At 43.0% G+C, this 21372-nt stretch overlaps 1 protein-coding gene across 24 annotated transcripts in view; it reads right to left on the bottom strand.

Annotated features, from left to right (window-relative positions):
* Positions 1–8631: 8631 nt before the first annotated feature.
* The window catches only part of EVI5 (ecotropic viral integration site 5), a 144375-nt gene continuing 131634 nt past the window's right edge, over positions 8632–21372 (bottom strand). For 20 of the 24 annotated variants that reach the window (XM_027821357.3, XM_043520931.1, XM_043520935.1 and 17 more), the window contains one exon: positions 8632–9944. In XM_027821357.3, the coding sequence (XP_027677158.1) occupies positions 9636–9944 (309 nt within the window). In that variant the 3' untranslated portion in view covers positions 8632–9635. Of the gene's footprint in view, positions 9945–12773; positions 12784–21372 lie in introns of all 24 variants that reach the window. The other 4 variants (XM_043520946.1, XM_043520937.1, XM_037906809.2 and 1 more) reach the window with 3 other exon arrangements.

The raw sequence follows: 21372 nt of genomic DNA, 5'->3' as shown, positions 1-21372 counted from the left end.
TATCGGCTGTGCCAGGACCTATGTTGGCCACGGGACCACGATCTCGATGTGGAGGAGCGGCAGCAACGGTAGTAGCTGCTCCACGAACGGCCTCGACAGGCGGACCCGTGTCGGCGAGATGCCGGCGATCGAAGCCCGGGGCTATGGTGCCTTGGCAGAGACTTGGAACAGGAGTCCAAGCAGGAAAGGCATCGACGATCATGCCACGACTGACTGTGGTATCTCCTGTGAAACGAGGACCATTGGCAACGTCCACCACCGTCCTGTCGATATTTGCTTCGCGAAGACGAGCGGTGCCAGGAGTCCCGGTCGGACCGCACCCAGCTGGACAGTCTGACTGGCGTTGAGGGCGATCCACATGGACTGAGCCTTGAACGGTCACTGGGCGGGTGGTGTCAGGAACGTTCCCTCAACTGAGACCGGTACCGGGCCAGTGGCGACTGTGGTGATCCCAGCGGCAGGTTGCCTCTGGAGCATGGGGCTGACATCGGCGGAAGTACAGGCACCAGCATGGACATGTCGTCCCTGGCTGCCTGGAGGGCTTCAGGCGTAGATGGCATCCGGACATCCGGAGAGGCCTCCTCCAAAGGGACCGGGCTACTCTGCTCAACGTGAGTCGGAGGCCTAGGGCCTGATGGGGATCGAGGACTACCCGACATGGGTCTAGCCTCTGTCCCAGACTTCCCTCGGTGCCGTTGTGAGGAGGGAGTCTTTCCGGTCCTCTTGGCATGCCCCATGGATGGGGAGTGGTGCCGACTGCACGATGGTACCGGAGGGTCTCCGCGTACCAACTCCGCAGCGCCAGGTACTGGTTCGGTGCAGCGTGCCAGGGTCAGGGCCAGCGCCAACTCCATCAGGATGACCCAGAGCCTAACGTCCCTTTCTTTTATAGTCCGAGGCTTGAAAGACTTGCAGATCTTGCACCTCTCACTGATATAGGTTTCTCCCAAGCAGCGCAGACAACCCGCATGCGGGTCACTCCTTGGTATAGAGGACCTACAAGAGCCGCACGACTTAAAGCCTGGGGCGCAGGGCATGCCCTGGCCCGGGCTCAGTGGCTAACTAAACTAACTAACTGACTACAGGTACTACTGAACAAACGAAGAGTTCTGGGGACGAGCTGCAGCAAAGCTGGAGCAGAGCAGTTCCAATGCACCTTCACTGGTGGCAAGAAGGAACTGAGGGTGGGGGAGCGCAGCCCCCCTTATACCACGCCAGGCAGGCGCCACAAGGGAGGGGACTCCCCCTACAGGTACTGCTAGGGGAAAAACTTCCAGCACCGGTGCACATGGCGAGCACGCACACCTATTGTGGAATACACATGAGCAATCACTCGAAGAAGAACTGGTTTTGTGCGTGAAATGTCAGCTTGTGTGTGTGATCAGATATACCCATGAACTGTGTGAATGTGAGAGAAAGCTGAAGATTCTACAGGGTACGTGGAAAACTAAATTTAAAGACAGAATAAACTCCAGCTGAGTTTTTCATCACTTCTTCCAAGATATTTTTGGCTACGCCTCTCTCAGATTGTGGAGTAAGTTTAAGTTTTGTCCAATACAATTCTCCAGACCCTCACTTACACAACAGAGGACCTGAGCCTCCACAGTGCCAAGCACCCACACCTTCCATGACAATCAGCTGGAGTTACGGATGCTCAGCCCCTCACCAGGTATTGTTGATAACAAATAAGAGTTATTTGTCCATGTGAGGATTGCACTGCAAGGATTGGACCTTAATCTTACAGCCAGATTGCCATATGCAGGGAAAAACCCTGTACACTGTTAATAGCTATGAGTTAACATGACATCCTGTGATTTTAAAAGAGTAACATGCTTGCATATTTCCTTGTGCCAGGCCTGGCTGGTGTAGCTACAAATGTAATGACTGAGCACATATTTTTTTCTATATTTCCTTTTTCCCTAGAAATACCATTTCACATATTTTATGGCTACAGCTTTTGTTCTTGCTATCATCATTACAAGGATTGGAGAAACCAGAGGTATCAGTTATATTATGCAATAGATAGTGTAATATACCCTGATTCATAGCAAATGCCTTATTGCTTTTATATTTCAAAGTTAATTTGGTATTTAATTGGATAATTAATTCTTGCAAAGTAGAAGTGCATAGGTGTAGATTGGGGTTGTCTCTTATTTATCACAATTTATCCCCAACCAGTGAAAATAAGACTGTGGCCAACTTGTGTGTGAGTTAAGCAACATTTTCACTGCTCTAAGAGGCTGTTTATAGAAATTTAATGCTACTGAGATCATCTATTGCAAATCACACTGTTGCTGTTTTTGTGCTTCTTATTCTGTAGCATATGATCCTTAATGCTATGGGCTACTGGATAAACATGTTTTATAACTATTATTTTATACCTGAACCAGTTCATACACTCCTTTAAAGCAAAGAAGTAAAAAAATTCATAGTGTACATTTACGATCAAGAATTTCATATATCTTAAAAACGTATAACTCTGCTTTAGAACTATATGTAAACTAACTCAATCTGGAAATCCACCACGACCAGCTATATGGTTTTTAACAACCAGTCTCACTATAACATTTGAGACCTTATTATGAAAGTCTATGGAAAGCCTTGTCATAACCTAAAAGTTCACCACACAAAAGGAGCAGAATAGGAGTGAGCTCTCCTCCCTCCCTCCCAATATGCCCAGAATTATGGAAGAGTCAGAAATGACTCCATCGTTAACTTTGCACTGAGATTTTCCACTTAATGTTTTATACATTATTGTCTGAATCTGGTCTTCAAGTCTGGCTCAATGACTCTTTAAGGGGCAATTGAATGTTCAAATTATTTCATCAGTAAAAGAGTCTATAACTTTTGAAGAGGAAGCATTTAGATATGCTCCCTTTTTTAAATTTAGGCCTTATTTTCCTTACATTCCTTTGGGTTCTTCTAGCTTAAAAACACAAATATTGCACTGGCTTCAAATTTTATCCAGAAATTTGTCTTCAGTATATCTCAGGCTTAGGGTGGTTTTTTTAAACCTAAACCAGAAAAATAAATGCATTTCTTACAAATCCATACAATCAAATTGAAGACGTAACCTATCTGCAAACTTACAGCAGTTTAATTAAGAACTTATCTGCACAGGCATTGCACCATTTTAAACAATTTCAAGAACTGATTTAGTTAAACTGGTGCAGTGCCCTTTGTGAATACTCTTTAATCACTTTAACTCTGATGTATAGCAGTTTAGTCTGGCTAAATCAATATAATTCCAGTTTCAAGTAGTAGGTGTCTAGTGACACAGTTGCACTGGTTTAACTGTTTAGAGGAGCTGATGCTGGCGGGAAGAGAAAAGTATTCGGAGGAGTCTACAGCTATGGTGCAGTCTTTGATTGAAGATTCACATCCACAATTTGTCAAGTCAGTCCGCAGTCCAGGAATACTCTTGGATTCCTCGGTTGACACTGGGCTCACACATTGCAACGGCCATGTGCAACACTTTTTAACCATCTCTGGTTGTCTAGGAGACTCTGTCCCATTTTGGCAGACAAAGACCTGACCTCAATCATTCCTGCTTTCTTCACCTCTTGGCTGGAGTACAGCAATGTGATATACTTAGGCATGAAATCTTCAACACTTAGGAAACTCCAACAGTACACAACACCACAGCACGTCTCCTCAGCCACACAGGCTACGGTGAGCAAATCACACCTGTCCTCTGCTCCCTGCACTGGCTTCCCACAGAATATCAAATCAAGTTCAAAGATTTGGGCCTTATTGTCAAAGTGCTCCATGGCCTGGGCCCAGGACACCTAAAAGAGAGTCTACAGCTCTGGGATGAAGACCGCGGTTAATAACTTCACTTCTCTGGTACAATGGAAAGTTCAACAATAAGAGTAAAGCTCCTCTGTGTGGGAGACCGAATCTTCTTGGAGGGTGGTCAGAGACCGGAATGAACTTGCTCAGGAACTAAAGACCATCACAAACCTGACCACTTTCTGCTCCAAGTGAAAGGCACATTTCTGTGACCACGCCTTCTCCAATACAAACATATAGCAACAGGTACATTTATTTATTTAAAAAAAACAAAACAAGAAAACTCCAATCCCTATCAAAATCCAACACTACTAACACAAGCGTCTCCCACTGGGGCGAGGATGAGAGAACAAAATGCTCAATAGATGCGTAATCATATTGCTTAATGCACTACTGGAAGGTGCTCAGAGTATGTCTACACTGCAGTCAAAAACCTGCCGCACTGAGTCTCAAAGCCCAGGGCAGCTGACTGGGGCTCAGGCTATGGGGCTAAAAACAGCAGGGTAGGTAGCCAGGCTTTGGCTGGAGCCTGGCTCTGAGACTTCTGCCCCCCCCCCCCCCCCCCCCGCCCCACACACACACAGGGTCTCGGAGCCCAGGCTCCAGTCCAAGCAAGCCTCTAACATGGCTGTTTTTGACCCAGCAGCCCAAGTCCACTGACCCAACCATGGCTGTGCAGCAGGTCTTTTACTGCAGTGTAGACACTCTCCAATACGAGTGATAAGAGCAGTATAAGAATCTATAGCACACATACCTTTAGATATGCTGATATGTAGATAAAACCATTAAAGAACATGATGAGCACACACAACTATTTTTGTCAACAAATAGTTAAGTGTCATTGCTAGTCCAGGACCTAAAAAAATTATATGAAAATGTTTCTGGCCCTCACAGTTCAGAAGAAACCCTTGAAGAAGTGATCCAGGTGTAACAGTCTCTCAAATATAAATCCTAGACCAAGGGTAAAGAACAGATTCTGAGTAACAGTGTGTTAGTAAAAAATTAACATTCATACATTTAAAAAATGGTTTAGGCCACAGATATTGCTACAATATAGCACTGGGGTAGTTCTGCTGTAAAAAGTGTTAGATCCCCAACAGGAGAAAGCTTTAAAAAGCACTCAGGTTTTTTTGGCCAGTGCTCAAAAGCTTTAGGCTTCCAAATTCTCCCAAATTCATGTGAAAAAAATCATAGAACTGGAAGGGACCTCAAGAAGTCATCTAGACCAGTCCCCTACATTCAAGCAGGACTAAGTATTATCTAGACCAGCATTTCTCAAATTGGGGTCTGCAAGGGTATGCCGGGGGGGAGGGGGGAGGGTCAGTGGGCTCTGCTGATCAACTCCTCCCCCTCTCTCCCAGCGCTTCCTGCATGCTGGGGAGTAGCTGTTCAGCGGTGTGTAGGAGGCACTAGGAGGGAGGGGGAGGCACAGGGAGGTGCGCTCAGGGGAGGAGCGGAATCATGTCCAGGGCTGCTGGCCCCTGCTGATCAACTCCTCCTCCTTCCTCCCAGTGCCTCCTGCATGCTGCAGAACAGCTGTTCCCCACCGTGCAGGAGGCACTGGAAGGGAAGGTGAGTTGATCAATGGGGCCGGTGGACCCCTGGAATACCCTCGGTTCCCTGGCGTTCTCTCTCATTTTCACTGGCACTCGTCATGTTAGATGTCTAATTGCTACTCAGCTTTTTGGTGGAAAAAAAAAAAAAAAAGGTCATTTAACACTTCTGTCATTTCCACATTTTCTGTTATTGTTTCCCCATCTCTCACTGAATAACAGGCCTACCCTGTCCTTGGTCTTCCTCTTGCTTCTAATGTATTTGTAGGATGTTTTGTTACATTTTATATGTCTAGCTAGTTTAATCTCATTTTGTGCCTTGGCCTTTCTAATTTTGTCCTACTTGTTTATATTCATCCTTTGTAATTTGACCTAATTTCCACTTTTGCTAGGATTCTTTTTTAATTTCAGATAATAGAAGATCGCCTGATTAAGCCATGATGTTCTCTTGCCATACCTCCAGTCTTTCCTGTACAGTGGGATAGTTTGCTCTTGTGCCCTTAATAATGTCTCTTTGAAAAACTGCCAACTCTCAAACTGTTTTTCCCCTTAGACTTGCTTCCCAAGGTATCTTACTTACCAACTCCCTGAGTTTGATAAAGTCTGCCTTCTTGAAATCCATTTTGTTAACTGTGCTGTGTTCCCTCCCATCATTCCTTAGAATCACAAAATCTATCATTTCATGATCACGTTCACCCCAGCGACCTTTCACTTTTAAATTCTCAACCAATTCTTTCCTATTTGACAAAATCAAACCTAGAACAGCCTCTCTCCTAGTGGCTTTCTCCACCTTCTGAAATAAAAAACTGTCTCCAATACATTCCAAGAACTTGTTGGATAATCTGTGCCCTGCTGTGTTATTTTCCCCCAGTAGATGTCTGAGTAGTTGAAGTCCCCCATTACCATCAAGTCCTGTGCTTTGCATGATATTGTCTTTATAGAAAAAGAAAGCCTTATCCACCCCCTCTTCCTGGTTAGGTGGTCTGTAGTAGAGACGCCTACCCTGACATCACCCCCCCCCCCAGCTTTTTTTTTTTTTTTTTTTTTTTTTTTTACACCTTTTTTAGTCTTACCCAGAGACATTCAACAAGTTTGTCTCCTATTTCCATCCAGTCAAAGTGTATACATTTTTTATATAAAAGGCAACACCACTTTTTCCCCCGCCTATCCTTCCTGAGCAAGCTGTACCCTGCCACACCAATATTCCAGCCTGTACGCATTATCCCACCAAGTCTCGGTGATGCCAGCTGTGTCATAGTTGTGTTTATTAACTAGCATTTCTAGTTCTTCCTGCTTATTCCCCATATTTCTTGCATTAGTATACAGACATCTAAGATATTGATTTGATTCCCGCCCTGTGTTCCGTAGTCTCAGAGTGCCAAAGAGGAAAAAAGCATTTTCACCCCCCTATATGAAATATAACTTAAGCGGAGGAGACTGATTGTTTCACTGGCTCCCCAGCACTGCATCTCTTTCTCAGCTGACGCTTGGTCTGGTCCTCAGTCCCAATGCTAAATTTATACACCCACCCACCCCATTTATCATTTAATTTGCTCATATTTATAATTTTCCAGTCTAATGTATGGTAAGATCTCAATTTTAAGAGAGTTATTAAATAAGGTCCCAATGGCAGGTCAGTTAAAGTTGTGCACTGTAGTACAGTTAGCTATTGTGTAGAATTCAGCTATTTGGATCAGGCTTAAACCTTGCTAGTACTCTCTCACTGATATTTTGATAATGAAATGGAAAGCAGCAGCATGAATAAAACAATCTAGGCTATTAACATGTATAAAAACAAAGTTCAGGAAACAGCCCTTACCAATTAGGCTCATTCACTATCACTGGGGCAGTCAGGCAGTTATTGCAAGATCATAACACTTTGCTGTTCAAACAAAAAAAGATTTTACAACCATCCTCTAACTGAATTTTGCTCCTGCCACTTAATGCAGAATATTACCTTTAAGAGAGACTTGCAGCTGGTATGGACAGGCAAAGAATAATTTGTCATCTATCCACATGGGTGCCAATGATCCAGGTGCAAACAAAGGTGGACAGATGCTTATTAGGGGAAAATAAGGCAACTATCACCTAAACGTTAGTAAGCAAGAGAGCTCAGATTATTTTTGCTTTGTGACATTTCTAGCAGGGTTCAGGTGTTAAAACAGTAAATGTTTATTGCAATAGGGTGAAACTTCATCATGTGTGATGAGAAATATATTGTCACAGATAAAGTTAATGTACACCCCCAAAAAATAACTGAGGCAAAGACCAGGTGTAGCAGGAGCTCAAGTAGTAGCTAACTTTGAAGGTGTCACCTGCCCATTTTATGGTCAGTTATTGCCTGGATATGATCGACATAGGAGAGATAGTGTGGCAAAGATGCCCAAAGCTCACTTCTTTCATGGAGCTGGTTTCCTTTAAATGGTCAGGTTCTGTAACTAGTTTAACTCACTAAGTGAAAAAGGATCCTGTGTGTCGGCCTCATCCAAAAAGACTAGGAATCTTCAAAATTAAAAGCCAAGGAAATGTAAGTGCCCAATACGGGACTTGGAGACTAGGGCTCCAGTTCAGCAAGGTCCTTAAGAATGTGCCTAACTCAACACACTGGCAGTGCCATTGAAGCTCATAAGCATACGCCTAACTCTAAGTACATGCTTAAATACCTAGATGAACTTTAATATTTCTAGAGAAAGCAAGCTTGTGCCATAACCTTGCAGTATCATTTAATTCCTTTCAAATCACAAGCCGTCTAGCTGCTAATATTAACAGTACATACTTCCATGGAATTTGTAACTGAGGAGAATGGCAGTGATACATTTATGTCAAGAAATATTCTGGCCTAGCGAGTGTCTGAGACTAGTGTCTCAAATGCTGCGCAGGACGAAGTAGCAAGTCAGTTTGCTCAAAAGGCCTTGGAAAGGACAGGAAGAATTTGAGATCTAATCAGGGCTTCATTTAGGGGTGAGGAAAGAGACAGGAATGACCAGTCACCCAGCATGCATTCACTCCATGTCATTGCTCCGTATTAAATCATGTGCATCTTCATTAGATGCACGAAGATTAGCTTTTTGGTTCTTAGATATTCTTATAATGAAATTCCTCAGAATAACTCAATATAGATATCTTTGACCAATCCTTCATTTGAGCGGTAGTTAATTTAAAACCAGATAAAAATACTTTCCATCTTTATCTGAACTACTCTCTGGATCCGCACTGTGCAATCACCTATAGAATCTCTAGGATACAGACGTTAGTTATTACTAAGCAATACGTGCTACAACAAGTGTTAAATCATGAAAAATTTATTATAGTTTTTTATATATATATATGAAGTTAAAAGTTCAGTCATTAGTGTTTGTGAAAAAGCATTTTAGTTAGACATGAACCTGCTAGTGTCAGTAGCTAAACAGAGATTAAATGTAAGATGAGTGTTTTGCCTCAATTTTGTAACTCACTATCAATATGCATATACAGAATTCATCTTCCTGTTAGAATGCCAAGAATAGTCATTTTGCAACATTTACATTCCTCATATTAAATGTGTAATATACATATTCAGCTTGCTGCAGAGAGATATAAACATGTACAAAATAAACATTATTGTAGTTAACATACTTTGACCAGGGTGTTTTTTTTTTTTTTTTTATTAGCAACAAATCAAAAGCAGATGCACAAAAATTAAAAGTCAGAATGATTTTAAAAACCTTTTGGACATTTGTGACCATTAATTTGTATTTAAAAACAGAAGAAATAAAGGCTTGTGTTTGGAGCCTTTTATGGGTCTCCAATAATAGTTATGTTTAATTAAAACCAAACAGTCAAACAACAAAAAATAATCAGACACCATGATCAGCCAGTCTGCTAACGTCCATCTTGATCACAAATGGATAACAATGTAAAAAGAACACATTTGTTCACGGAGTATAAAATATTGCACAAGAGCAGTTTCTTTTGAAGAAAAGATTTCCCAAGTTTAGGAACTGCAAAATTGTTATGCATTTAAAGAAATTATATATTTGCATTTTCTAAAACAAGGAACAATCAGTAATACTGTTAGAAGTGTCATCCATCAACTTCTTCCCAACCTACTCTCTAGTATGTCAGTGATGACAATTTGGCAAAGGTAGAAGGCAAACAGTAAAGTGTGTATACATATATACATATATTATATATAAAATATGTCAGACAAGCCACAATAGCTATCTAATCCAAGAGCTGGGCATTTTTAGTCATTTGACAACCTAACCCTTAAAAGAATGCTGAAGTCTTAGATGCTAGTCACAGTGATCATCACACAGTAGTAGAGTAGGATTCCAGTCTTTGCTGGTTCTTTCGCTTTGGAATAATCTTGTCCGTATCCCCAGTATCTAGGACACCGTCTTCAGTATCACTGTCACTGCTATCTATCACAGGTGGGTCCAAAGTCATCTGTCCAGTCCTTCTGTGTAAATGAAAATGGACCCCACCCTCCTGTATGGAGTTACTTATAAAATCTTCATCAGAAGAATGAAATGACTCATCTATCAAATGGTTGACAATGTGAATCCCATCAAAAGTGGGTTGGTCTGAGAAGCCTTTCTGGCCTTTTAGGCATCTGATCTGTTAAAAACAAGAGTTAACATTTAATCACAGATGAAGAGTCCAGCAATAGGAATAAAAACAACATGTTTGAGAAATAAAGTATCCTTGACATTCAGTGATTTCTAAATGCAAGCAGGACCAAGATTGCCAAGATTGAGTTACTAAAGTTTGAATATCCAAGAAGAGAAACTTTAGAAAGGGGTCGAGTGGATACTCTGCACTTTTTGAAATCAGGCCCTTTAGGGTGTTTCAGGTTTGGTACCAAAAAGCACTAATGGTACTCCTGAAAATTTTAAACTGTATGTACAAGTTCCTCTGTTACTGAGGCTAAATCTTGTGTCTTTGGACATCCCCACTGAGAAAATACTACAGCTGTGGGATTTCAGGTAGCCCTATTTATTACTCGACAGTCACTACTTTTCTGTATTTCCTTTTGTATTGTATTATCTCAGGAAGGGTTTTTTGTGCTTGTCATCTAATTTGAAAAAAAAACAAGGAGAAAAGCTTCGGGGGGGGGGGCGATTGCCAAATGTTTTGTGGAAGAGCGAGTAAACAGCATTCAAGAGCAATAAAATCGGTTCTCTCCACCTTGAAAGATAAAGAGCATCATTTCTCCCCACCCACTCAACCTCCAATGAACCACAGCATGAAGGTTTTAACCTGCATTCTTACTCTGAAACTTACCTTTCCTCTCAGTAGAACAGACTACTCTCAATTTTAAAGAGAAATGTCTTACAAAACAAAACTGGTTGGGACACAGGTAAAGTGTACTTCGTATTTGCATTTAAAGTACACTGAACTTTAGTGACAAGCTAGCTACTATGACCACAGGTTTAAGCTACTCTGAAGGAAGAAAAAAAAACACCTTAATGCTGAGCAAGTCACATCATAACTTAGTGAAACTAATCTTAGCTGTTGGAAGATGTCTGAGATTAGTTCTTAGAATTTCACCTGAACAAGCAAACTCATGCAGGGGTCAGTCATACATTTTGCTAAGATTGTGACAGTAATACAGTTACATGCTTTTAAGTAGACGCATCTGCAGGCACCTGTGTCTGCGTGACACAGCCAACTGGGGCTGAGCAAGCCAGTTGGTGGAAAATACAGAAGTGGCCAAAACCTTGCGCCATCCCAAACCCTGAACTTGAGTCTGGATAAGCAGCCTCTCCTTAGGATCTTTCTATCCTCCAATACCAGCCAATTCTGCATAGCGTATGAAGCAGTCACTTTAAAAACCTGGAAGATAGATTTTATCCTGCAAAGTTTAGCTTCACATCTTGGGGCTGCCATTCTGGATTCACTTCTTTGAGCAATGAAAACTGTTTTGGAAGCTTGAAGTCCCAAAGCCTATTTGAACTTGTTAAAAATGTGAATATTGCTATTTAACCCTAAATGACCTGAAGTGAAATGTCAGTGCACTAACCTACTGCAAAACCTGGACTTTTCCACAACAGAATAAAAAATAGCAAGTTTTAATGTAAAACAGAAAACATTCCAATACAATTTGTTGGTTTTTAACTGAAGAAAGTAAAAAATAATCTGAATTGTACTATCATCGAATTTCATTCTTTTCTAGAAATGAGCGACTGTTAGAAAACTGAAATCCTTAAAACAGCTACCGTTCAAGAGATAACTTTAAGGGTATCGCTGTCCAAAATTCAAGGCAGTGCATAACATCAGCGCGAAAGGAGTGCTTAGGTACTTACTACTCAGTAGGCTTACGAGCTATAGGTCTGTAGATGCTCATTACCAAAGCATACATTGCACAGATCCTCTAGTCCTTCCCTTCGCCCAGTGATTTGCTATGGACTGAAGGCTTACTCGGTATGTGTAAAATTTAAAATTCAGCACAACATGCCTGTGCTCTGAGAGGATCAGATGCCACAGTAGCTGGTACCAATTTAAGAAACTAAATGGATAGTACCTTTTAATTTGAGGATCTACAGAACCATAAAGCTCTTTACAAGATGTAGTGAACCCAGGTGCAGCACATCTGACAGGTAAGCCATATTCTCTAGTTTATAATTTGGGAAAATGAAACAGATAGAAATTAAGTGATTTGTTAAGGTCATGAAGTCCAGGCAAGAGCCAGGAATTAAACCTAGGTTTTCCAGTCCCATCTGTGATCATAAGATCACTTCCTCTGGGAGGAAAGAGGGTTAGCCCTTCAAGGACAGCCCAGATTGAGTAGGAGCTGGAGTTACATCCCTGGGGCACGGCACAGCCGTTGCCAGGCAGTGGAGCCCTTCTTTGTGAGGGAGGTCACCATTGGTTAAATCCCAGTCCTCCTTTCAAGTGCTGTGATTGGCTTTTCTGCCCACAAAGACGTTCATTTTTCATCTCTCTCCTCTGCTCCATTTCTAGAAGACTGGGTGGTTGCTTCATGCAGTGGTTCTGTGGGGGCTCTGGCCTGATCAGGCTTGGGAATACAAGAGGTCCGGTAGACCCACAAACATTAGGAGGGAGGCCTTTAATAGTTTATGGTGACAGTAGCTTTACCCACACTTTCACTGCTGCCTAGACAGACTGCCTTTAGGAGATCAAAGTTGTAGCCACATGACCAAAAAAGAGACTGTCTCCACCTTTGCCCCCTCTGTGCCATTCACAAAGCTAGTTGCATCAAGAACAGAACCTCAGTAGTTGACAGTATTTGCTTACATAAGCCTTCTCATGTAAGAAGCCATAAATTAGAAACTTTTTGAAAACAGAATGCATGCTTAGAGTTTATGATTATAAACATTGTCAAAGGCTAATGGAACTTACATTTATTAATTCAGAGCAGTTTGAGAGAAGACATGCATGTAATATTAACCAGTGTGTCATTGGACTTTGGCAATACACTCTTACCTGAAGCTGACTGCCTCATCAAGCCATGCATGAAGGGAAGAGACAGCAAAGAGATTTTCAGGTTTTAGTACAATTCAGTTTTTCCATATTAAAGGTAGCAAAATGAAGGGTGCGGACATAAGCGCTCACACAGATCATATTTTTAAGATACCCCCTTTATATCTGTTTGAAGCTATTAAGGAAACATTTCTAAACAACATTAGAATGTCAGCCTACAGTAAATTTTAAAGGAAAAGATGCAATGAAAAAATGCTAGATTAATATTCTGATACTGGTAAGACTGTGATAGAGATTATGGCACAGACGGGAGGCAATCATTTCTGTTTCTTCTGAAGACTTTAGAAACCACAGTTCTAAAGCAGTCAAGAACTGTACTTCATGTTAGACATAAAAATGCTTGCCTAGCAGAGTCAAGCCACTCAGTAGTGATTACTAATACCGTTCTATAGTCTGGAAATTGGATCAAAGCATGGGCGCTCTTTGGATTCAAGGTAGGAAAACAAATTCGTATTAAATCCATATGGGGGAAAAAATCAATACTGGATTATGCAAATCTTATTACAACAGGAACAGTCTGAAGAAATCAAAGCCCTTTTTTGTTCTGGACCTGAGTAAGATTTCCTGATTATAAAACAGACATGAGTCAAAAGAAAACTAAACTGTTACTGAAACTATATGCTAACCACTACATCTAATTAGAGCAGAGAACGTCATTAACATTGTAAGTGAATATTGTAAGAGAATCTAACAGAAAGCTACCATCTTAGCAGCCTCATGAGGCAGATTTAGGAGTTAAAAAAACAAACCAGATTCCATTCCATTTTTTCAGTGGAAAAAAAAACCAGGCAGTTAAGTAACAACGCAAGAGCTGTCAAGTTAAATGCTATTTAAGTTAAGCATCAGTAAAAGCAACTTAATCTGAACACATAAAATTTTAAAGTTTCCTTAACTCTAATGGTGTTTAGTGGGTTCTGAATTCTTAGTCCTCATCAGGCTCATGACTGTTGGCCTCTGCTCCCTGCTGAAAGTAAAATACTGTTTAAGAATGGCAGTCCCAACCTAGAGACGGTCACTAAAGAGATACTGAAACAGTGTCAGCTCTCTATAAAAAACCTCAACAACTCCTTTACTATACCTATTCTTTAAGTAAAGATTTAACTCAAAGGAAATTACATAACATGGTACCTTAAATTGTCTGTCAACAGGGAAACAGACTTTTAAGTCTCAATTAAAACTGAAGTTCTTCTCTGTCATAAAATATAAAGGGAAGGGTAACCACGTTTCTGTATACAGTGCTATAAAATCCCTCCTGGCCAGAGGCAAAACCCTTTCACCTGTAAAGGGTTAAGAAGTTAAGGTAACCTCACTGGCACCTGACCCAAAGTGACCAATGAGGGGACAAGATACTTTAAAATCTGGAAGGGGGGGGGGGGAGACAAAGGGGTCAGTCTGCCTGTGTGATGCTTTTGCCGGGAACAAAACGCAAAAGGAACGCAGCCTTACAACTCCTGTAAAGTTAGTAAGTAATCTAGCTAGAACATGCATTAGATTTTCTTTTGTTTAACGGCTGGTAAAATAAGCCGTGTCTTTTTGTAACTTAAGGTTTTGCCTAGAGGGATTCTCTATGTTTTGAATCCGATTACCCTGTAAGGTATTTACCATCCTGATTTTACAAAGGTGATTCTTTTACCTTTTCTTTAATTATAATTCTTCTTTTAAGATTGATTTTTCATTGTTCTTAAGAGCCAAGGGTTTGGGTCTGTGTTTACCTATACCAATTGGTGAGGATTCTTATCAAGCCTTCCCCAGGAAAGTGGGTGGAGGGCTTGAGGGGATATTTTGGGGGAAGACGTCTCCAAGTGGGCTCTTTCCCGGTTCTTTATTTTAAACGCTTGGTGGTGGCAGCATACGGTTCAAGGACAAGGCAAAGTTTGTACCTTGGGGAAGTTTTTAACCTAAGCTGGTAAGAATAAGCTCAGGGGGTCTTTCATGCAGGTCCCCACATCTATACCCTAGAGTTCAGAGTGGGGAAGAAATTTTGACATGGTGGCAGAGCGGTGGGATCATTTTGAACCAGAGATCATTTTGAACCAGAAGCACAGCAGGATTTTAAAAGGTTTTGTAAAAAGTGATTGCAGCTGTAGATTGTCTCTCTCTGCCTGGGGGACAGAGCAGCAGGCATAACAAAAGGATTTTTCTGTAGGCTGAGAACAGCTATCAGACAAAAAAGGTATCAGGTTACAGCACAGGAAAATTTTACATGCCAGGTTTTTTTGTTTTTGTTTTCTTTTTAACTCTCGGGTGTAAAGTTGTTAAAAACAGAGAGGTTAGGATGACAGAATGCAATGTTCAACAGAAGCTGGAATTAGCCAGATTTGAGGCTGAGGAAAGACAAAAGGAACATGAAAGATGGGTAGAACTCAGACAGATGGAAATGGAGGCCAAAGAAATGGAAGCAAAAAGAAAAAGAAAAGAAATGGAAGCTGCCCATAGGAGAGCTATGGAGGCCAAAAAAAAAAGAAATGGAGGCAAAGAAAAAAAGAGAGAAAGCATGCACTGGAGATGGAGAAGGCAAAGGCTCAGCAGAATATACCGAATAACCCTAACAATCCTTCCCCAACAATCCACAAATGGGAGTGACTATGTCCACAGTATGATGAATCCAGTGGTATTGCTGAATATTTTCCTCACCTTTGAGAGGCTGTGCACACTCCATCAAATTCCTGAAGCTCACAAGATGACCACATTGGTCTCAAAATTGACTGGAAGAGCTCTGGACATATTCAATAAGATGCCTATTGAGGAGGCTTCTGACAATGGTAAATTTAAGGATTTGCTTTTAAAACAATTTCAAGTTACACCTGAAACTTACAGAGTAAAATTTAGAGCCCTTAAGAGAGGGCCTGAACTAAGTAATGTGGCTTATGTAAACCAGATGAAGGTTCTCTTAGATAAATGGGTCAGAAGAAGGGGTGTAACTAGCTTTGAAGGAGTGTGTGATTTGATGACTCAGGAACAATTCCTGAATATGACCAATGATATAAAACAGTGTTTATGGGATAAGAAAATGACTCAGCAGAAACTCTTGCTTCTTATGCTGATCAATGCGAGCAGTTCCAGATCTGCCAGAGAGGCAGGGCAAATTGGAACAAAATGGGTGGAGGGAGGAGAGAGGAACAACTGTGGTCGCAGTTGGAGCAGATACCAGAAGGGACAACCTCAGACCACACCCTACTACCGGGGGCAGCCCAAGGCCCCAACTACACCCCCAAGGAACACTCCAGACACCTTATCGTCCCACCACACTGTTCTCCAGCAACCCACCTTGTCCCAGTAACCAGTCAGCTGGGCGACGTTTTAAATGTAACAAGCCGGGGCATATAAAAGGCCAACTGCCCCAAGAACCCCAACAGATTACAGTTCATTGCACTGGAATCACACCAGAGGTCCTCAGGCCCAGATACCTCCCAGATACCCTCGAAGTGGAGGGAAACTGAGTGTGGGTGGAAAGAAGGTCACCGCATGGAGGGACACCGAAGCGCAAGTGTCGGCTATCCATACTTCCTCAGTGGACCCCAAATTAATCGATCCAGAGGTCCAAGTGATGATTCAACACTTCAAGTCAAACTTTTTTGACATGCCTACAGCCAAGTTGCCTGTCCAGTACAAGGGCTGGTCAGGAACATGGACTTTTGCAGTCTATGATGATTATCCCATCCCTATGCTGTGGGGGAAGACGTGGCCAACCATGTGAAGCTAGCCAAGAGGGTGGGAATGGTCACCGGCAGGCAGGCTAAGCAAGCGGTCACACCTAGCTCTGTTCTGGAAACTTCTACCAGGACCCCGTCAGAGGTACTGGAACTGGACCCCATGCCAACGTCTGCAACGGCAGTAGTGGATCCAGGCCTAGAGAACCAGACAGAGCCAGAACAACCAGCACCAGAAGCATTGCCAGCACTGAATTCAGTACTTGCAACCCCAACACCAGAGGGCCCCACTGAACCTGCACTGGCAGCAGCAGCAAACCCTACACAAGAGGCTCAGCCAGAGCCTGAACCCCAACATAGTGCACCAGCGGACAGCGGTACACAGTCAACGGAAACAGCCCCATCACCTGCATCGCTTCCAGAGGGACCAAGCCCCGGTCCACAATCCAATGAGGAACTGATGTCTCCAGCATCAAGGGAACAGTTCCAGACCGAACAGGAAGCTGATGAAAGCCTCCAGTGAGCTTGGACGGCGGCATGGAGCAAACCACCGCTTCTCAGCTCTTCTAATCAATCCAGGTTTGTTGTAGAAAGAGGACTTTTATACAAGGAAACTCTTTCTGGTGGACACCAGGAAGACTGGCATCCTCAGACAGTTGGTAGTTCCAACTAAGTACCGGGTAAAGCTATTAAGCTTAGCCCACGATCATCCTAGTGGCCATGCTGGGGTGAACAGAACCAAAGACCTTTTGGAAAAGTCGTTCCACTGGGAGGGAATGAGCAAGGATGTTTCTACCTATGTCCAGTCTTGTGAGGTGTGCCAAAGAGTGGGAAAACCCCAAGACCAGGTCAAAGCCCCTCTCCAGCCACTCCCCATCATTGAGGTTCCATTTCAGCGAGTAGCTGTGAATATTCTGGGTCCTTCTCCGAAAAAGGCACCCAGAGGAAAGCAGTACATACTGACTTTGCCACCCGATGGCCGGAAGCAGTAGCTCTAAGCACCACCAGGGCTAAAAGTGTGTGCCAGACATTTTTGCCAGGGTAGGTTGGCCCTCCAACATCCTTACAGATGCAGGAACTAATTTCCTGGCAGGAACTATAGAAAGCCTTTGGGAAGCTCATGGGGTGAACCACTTGGTTGCCACCCCTTACCACCATCAAAAAAATGGCATGGTGGAGAAGTTTAATGGAACTCTGGGGGCCATGATACGTAAATTCGTAAATGAGCACTCCAATGATTGGGACCTAGTATTGCAGCAGTTGCTCTTTGCCTACAGAGCTGTACCACATCCCAGTTTAGGGTTTTCACCATTTGAACTTGTATATGGCCGCAAGGTTAAGGGGCCATTACAGTTGGTGAAGCAGCAATGGGAGGGGTTTACACCTTTTCCAGGAATTAACATTCTACAAAACACTAAAAAACTAACCAACCTACAAAACACCCTCCAAACCCTTTAGCCCTTGCTAAAGAAAACCTAAAAGATGCTCAAAAAGAGCAAAAAGCCTGGTATGATAAACACGCCAGAGAGCGTTCCTTCAAAGTTGGGGACCAGGTCATGGTCTTAAAGGCGCTCCAGGCCCATAAAGTAGAAGCGTCTTGGGAAGGGCCATTCACGGTCCAAGAGCGCCTGGGAGCTGTTAATTATCTCATAGCATCCCCCACTTCCAACCGAAAGCTTAAGTTGTACCATATTAATTCTCTAAAGCCCTTTTATTCCAGAGAATTAAACGTTTGTCGTTTACAGCCCAGGGAGAAGATGACACTGAGTAGCCTGAAGGCGTCTACTACAAAGGGAAAAGTGACGGTGGCGTGGAAGAGGTGAACCTCTCCATGACCCTTGGGCGTATGCAGTGACAGCAGATCAAGGAGCTGTGCACTAGCTACATGCAGACTTTCTCAGCCACCCCAGGACTGACTGAACGAGCATACCACTCCATTGACACAGGTAATGCTCACCCAATTAGAGCCCAGCCTTACTGGGTGTTTCCTCAAGCTAAAACTGATACAGAATGGGAGATCCAGGATATGCTACAGATGGGTGTAATCAGCCCCTCCCGCAGTGCATGGGCATCTCCAGTGGTTCTAGTTCCCAAACCAAATGGGGAGATAAGTTTTTGCGTGGACTCCTGTAAGCGAAATGCTGTAACTCACCTAGACAACTATCCAATGCCACGCACAGATGAACTATTGGAGAAACTGGGACGGGCCCAGTTCATCTCTACCTTGGACTTAACCAAGGGGTACTGGCAGGTACCGCTAGATGAATCCGCCAAGGAAAGGTCAGCCTTCATAGAATCATAGAATATCAGGGTTGGAAGGGACCCCAGAAGGTCATCTAGTCCAACCCCCTGCTCGAAGCAGGACCAATTCCCAGTTAAATCATCCCAGCCAGGGCTTTGTCAAGCCTGACCTTAAAAACCTCTAAGGAAGGAGATTCTACCACCTCCCTAGGTAACGCATTCCAGTGTTTCACCACCCTCTTAGTGAAAAAGTTTTTCCTAATATCCAATCTAAACCTCCCCCATTGCAACTTGAGACCATTACTCCTCGTTCTGTCATCTGCTACCATTGAGAACAGTCTAGAGCCATCCTCTTTGGAACCCCCTTTCAGGTAGTTGAAAGCAGCTATCAAATCCCCCCTCATTCTTCTCTTCTGCAGACTAAACAATCCCAGCTCCCTCAGCCTCTCCTCATAAGTCATGTGCTCTAGACCCCTAATCATTTTTGTTGCCCTTCGCTGGACTCTCTCCAATTTATCCACATCCTTCTTGTAGTGTGGGGCCCAAAACTGGACACAGTACTCCAGATGAGGCCTCACCAGTGTCGAATAGAGGGGAACGATCACGTCCCTCGATCTGCTCGCTATGCCCCTACTTATACATCCCAAAATGCCATTGGCCTTCTTGGCAACAAGGGCACACTGCTGACTCATATCCAGCTTCTCGTCCACTGTCACCACACGTCGGGCTGTATGAATTTGATGTGCTCCCTTTTGGGCCGCAGAATGCACCCGCCACCTTCCAAAAACTTGTAGATGGTCTCCTAGTGGGACTGGGAGAACATGCAGTTGCCTACCTTGACAATGTGGCCATATTTTCGGATTCCTGGGCAGAACACCTGGAACATCTACAAAAACTCTTCAAGCGCATGAGGGAGGCAGGACTAACTGTTAAGGCTAAGAAGTGTCAAATAGGCCTAAACAGAGTGACTTACCTTAGACACCAGGTGGGTCAAGGAACTATCAACCCCCTACAGGCCAAAGTGGATGCTATCCAAAAGTGGCCTGTCCCAAAGTCAAAGAAACAGGTCCAATCCTTCTTAGGCTTGGCTGGATATTACAGGCGATTTGTACCGCAATACAGCCAAATAGCAACCCCACTGACAGACCTAATCAAAAAGAAACAGCCAAATGCAGTTCAGTGCACTGAAGAGTGTCAGAAGGCCTTTAACCAGCTTAAAGCGACACTCATGTCTGACCCTGTGCTAAGGGTCCCAAACTTTGACAAACCGTTCCTAGTAACCACAGATGCGTCCGAACTTGATGTGGGAGCAGTCTTAATGCAGGAAGGACTGAATCAGGAGTTCTGTCTGAATCCTGTCGTGTTTCTCAGCAAGAAGCTGTCTGAGAGGGAAAGCCACCGGTCAGTCAGTGAAAAGGAATGTTACGCCATTGTCTACGCTCTGGAAAAGCTACGCTCATACGTTTGGGGATGGCGTTTCCACCTGCAAACCGACCATGCTGCGCTACGGTGGCTTCATACCGCCAAGGGAAATAAAAAACTTATTCGGTGGAGTTTAGCTCTCCAAGATTTTGATTTCGACATACACCACATTTCAGGAGCTTCTAACAAAGTGGCTGATGCACTCTCCAGTGAAAGTTTCCCAGAATCAACTGGTCCAAATCATCCTTAAGATGTAGGAAATGGGGTTCAATTCAATTCAATTTGCCTATGCATTCCATGGCAAATTTAGTTTCCACGTATGTCAAGAAAACTAGGTTTGCCTTCTGTCACTGATCTTAGGGAGATAACTTTCAAATAAGATTGTCTGTTGCTCTTTGAGGTTTGAAAAGGCAGAAGCATATTAGTAATTAACATAATTGATAATTATAGTAAAATGATTGCTTGAAAGTTAACAGGCCATCACTTTAATAGGACATCTTTCATTTTTACAGTAATTTGCAGGGCAAGTTTCACTCAAATGCAGGATCAAATGCAAAAAATCAAGGGCAGATGTTTGAGGAGAGCTGTACAACCGGTCCTTAAATCAAGACGCTCCATAAATGAACCCAGAAATGCATATTGCACCTTTCCTCTATTAACCGACTTTCCATGTAAAGATACCAAATGAACAAATATTCTTAATACCAATTTAAAGGAAATTGTACAGTACTTTGATTCACTGCAAATACTACATGCTTTCAACTATATTGGACAGAGTTCAGGTTGTGGTTTTTATTTCAGTGACTGCATTTCCTGTTTAACTTACTTTTTAAGTTAATATTAGCAGCTGCATCCTCAAGCCAGGATATTATGCCAGGAACTTTAACTTTAATCTTAAAGTTTGTGGGAATTTACTTAATTTTTAAGATGGTCCCTGGGTCTGTGGGACAGGAGCCTTGTTCTTACAAACTCCAGAGGGTCCACAAGAAAGGGGACCCTACCAAGCTGATCATAGGAGATGCTAAGTCAAGGGAATGTCCCCTTACTCTGCTTGCCACAGTCTCCTAACCATGGTCCTGAAGCACTGTTCTGTGGAGAGAGTCCTAATATACCAGACTCCCTAATGTCTGCAAGACAAGAGTGCTGTTCCTGCAAATGTTTAGCTCCTCAGGATCAGTGCTCCTTTCTCTCACAGATTTGGAGAGCAGCTGCCCTCCTGTCCATTCCTA

Source organism: Chelonia mydas, chromosome 8 (genome assembly GCF_015237465.2).
Source record: "Chelonia mydas isolate rCheMyd1 chromosome 8, rCheMyd1.pri.v2, whole genome shotgun sequence".
In the NCBI taxonomy this organism is placed as follows: domain Eukaryota; kingdom Metazoa; phylum Chordata; order Testudines; family Cheloniidae; genus Chelonia; species Chelonia mydas.
The sequence above is the reverse complement of the archived record's forward strand: the minus strand, read 5'-3'. Positions and strand labels throughout refer to the sequence as shown.